The 2,670-nt window shown below is 46.9% G+C and overlaps 1 protein-coding gene across 2 annotated transcripts in view; it reads right to left on the bottom strand.

Annotated features, from left to right (window-relative positions):
• LOC104389187 (A-kinase anchor protein 2-like) overlaps window positions 1-2,072 on the bottom strand; it is a 21,064-nt gene extending 18,992 nt beyond the window's left edge. Inside the window, exon 1 of one of the 2 annotated variants that reach the window (XM_009998144.1) lies at window positions 6-2,072. In XM_009998144.1, the coding sequence (XP_009996446.1) occupies window positions 6-1,967 (1,962 nt within the window). In that variant the 5' untranslated portion in view covers window positions 1,968-2,072. The remainder of the gene's footprint in view (window positions 1-5) is intronic. The other variant, XM_009998145.1, reaches the window with a different exon arrangement.
• Between the last annotated feature and the right edge of the window lie 598 nt (window positions 2,073-2,670).

Here is a 2,670-nt window from a genome sequence, read left to right as displayed (position 1 = left end):
TAGACAGGAAATTGCTGCAAACCCTTCCCTTCCCTGAGTCCTGAGTCCTCGTCTTTTGAAGTCTTTGGTATGGTGTCCCTTTTTTCTTGAACAGGTGAAGACACCTGGGGTGGCTTGAACATTGGGTTGTTCTGCTGCTCCTTGGAGGCTGAAGCTGGCCTGGTGGTGGCTGGCTGCTCTTTGACTGAGATCTTCCCCGCTGGGTTTTCCTCCTCCTTGCAGTTTGCTTTATCCGCCTGCTCAGCTATGGCTTGTTGGATGGCATTTTGAACGAGCAGGCCAGCATGGTACTCCAGCTGGTCATCAATCAGCATGGAGTCTGCCAAGGCAGAGGAGAGTGAGTCACAGCCTGGGTCGCTGAAGGACTTGGAGATGCCCTCGCTCCTGCACTCGGCTGGCGTGTCGGCCTGCGGGGTCTGCGGCAGCGAGAAATCAGCCAGGGAGCTTTCCTGCAGGGCGCTCATGGTCTCGTTGGAGGCACCGCTGTCGCTGATGTTATCCATGCTGAAGTCATTGGAAAGGGTCTCCAAGACGGTGGTATCCTGAGACCTTACGGACAAGTCATCCAAACCAGAGTCGAGCTCCTCTGGAGGGGAAGGGGCGCTGGCTGACTTTGGGAACTGGTCCAGCACACCCTGTCCATCATCCTTCACTACTGTGAACACTGCTCTTGCACTCATGAATTCTCCATCCTCTGCCCACAGTTTCGAGGCCTGTCCAGCTCTGGGGCTATCACTGCATGGTAACTCTCGTGCTGCATCAGCAAGGGTAGTCTGAGCACTTGTATCATCTTCTGAGGTACAAGAGACCTTCTGTGCTTTGGCAACAGTGGCATTGTTACCCTCAAGCTGTCCTGTTTGCCCACACACTGAAACAGGTCTTACGACAGAGGACAACGGCCTGTCTACCTGTGGAGAATTGAGGCTTTTGTAGAAGGGTTTGATGGAGAACATTTTGGGTGCTCCTGACCGCCTCGGTGGGGCCTGACCCTGAGATGGACCTGAATGCTCCATCAACTGGAACTGCTTTCTGGCAGCTGAGAAGTCAATTTGTTCTGTGACAATATCTTCTTTATTGATATTGACTGGCTCTGGTGGTACAAAGGAGCAGCTGACCTGTTTGGGAGATGTTGTTGTCACACCTTGCTGCTGCAGTCTCTCCTTGCGCTCCTTGTACTTCTTGTGAGACTCCAGATGCTCTTCATCCAGTTGATCCTCCAGGGTCTTCTCCTGCGGAGGGTTCCACCATTTGGCGGCTATGTTGGGGTTTTTCTTGACAGCCTGGCTTTTAATGAGCTCCCTTCTTTCCTTTTCAAGTTCCATCATCTCCTCTGAAGGTCTCACTTTGCGGACTCTGTATTTTTCCTTCTCTTCCTCGTCTTCAAAGAGTTTTGAGGGCTTTTTGTCTTCATGGAACGCTCGTAGTTCAAACTTAGCCTCTTTTTTAAGGGTTGTAAGAGTCGGTTCTCCATCTTTAGAGGATCTTCTAGAACTGTTTGAAGAAGTGGGACTTCCCGGAACCTTCAGACTCTCCCTAGTGTCTTCTTTCAGTCCACTCATGGAATGGCCATTAGATTTCAGGTTCCCATCTGTTATGCTACTGTCATGTGGTTCAGCCACCAAGGGTGCCTCCTTGTCAGCTACATTTTTATCCCTTTCAATGGGTACTGAGTCATTACTGACATTAACAGATGCTCCTGAGCCATCCATAATGGAGACTGCACTTGGTTCAGGGGACGATGTCCCATTAAAGGTATTATCTGGAGTAGAATCACAGCAATTTGCCTCCAGCACTTCATCTAGGTATCTGATCTCTTTAGCAACTTCACTGTCCAGAGATTCATGCCTGTCCTTAAGTCCATTGTGGCTGGCAGCAGGGGAAAAGAAGTGCGTTGGATTTTCTATGGGATGTGGTGAAGCCACTGTGGTGATGCTTTTGTGTTCAGAAACTGGAACTTCAATTTCCATTTTCTCTTCCTTTCCAGCAAGCACAGTAGCTGGCTCCAAGAAATTGGCACAGTTTTGGTCTCTGTTTTTTCTCAACCTGATGTCATCCTCAGGAATTCTGGAAGATTTCTGAAATAAGAGAGCAAAACTATAATGAAGTCCTAAAAAGCAACATTTTATTTTTTGCAGAGTACACAACATCTGGAAAGCAAATTCTAGCACTTCTTAAATTTGGGATTAAAGCAACCCCTCAGAGTGTGGGAAGGTGAGATAAATCATTAACACAAAATCCCAGAAAGTTACCTTACCATAAGCTGGACAAACCACTAAAACAACAAACAACTTTCACTTAAATATCTCCCATTTGTTTACCATCCTCAATTTGCTGTTATTTCATGCCTGTGTCCTAATTTACCACTAAAAATGAGCTTTGGATCTCCAAGTTATTGATGATCTGGCAGTTTAGGTTCTTCAAAACATGTTGCTTATGCAGCACACAACACCTATCATCTCAGTATTCTAAAAATGTTTTCTGCACCTAAACAAAATCTCATAATGCTTCTGCAGATGAAAAACTATTACTGGCCCCATTTTGCAGAAACAGATGCTAACATCTGGGGGCAGAGGACAAAGGAAGTGGCAACAGCAGGGAATGTTCATTTCTCAGTGGATTAATCCTGGTCATCAAACACAGGGTAGAATTATGTGGTGTTGGAAATATATG

Source organism: Chaetura pelagica, unplaced genomic scaffold (genome assembly GCF_000747805.2).
Source record: "Chaetura pelagica isolate M959 unplaced genomic scaffold, ChaPel_1.0 scaffold145, whole genome shotgun sequence".
NCBI lineage: Eukaryota > Metazoa > Chordata > Aves > Apodiformes > Apodidae > Chaetura > Chaetura pelagica.
Note: the sequence above shows the minus strand (reverse complement) of the source record. Positions and strands in the feature narration are given on the sequence as shown.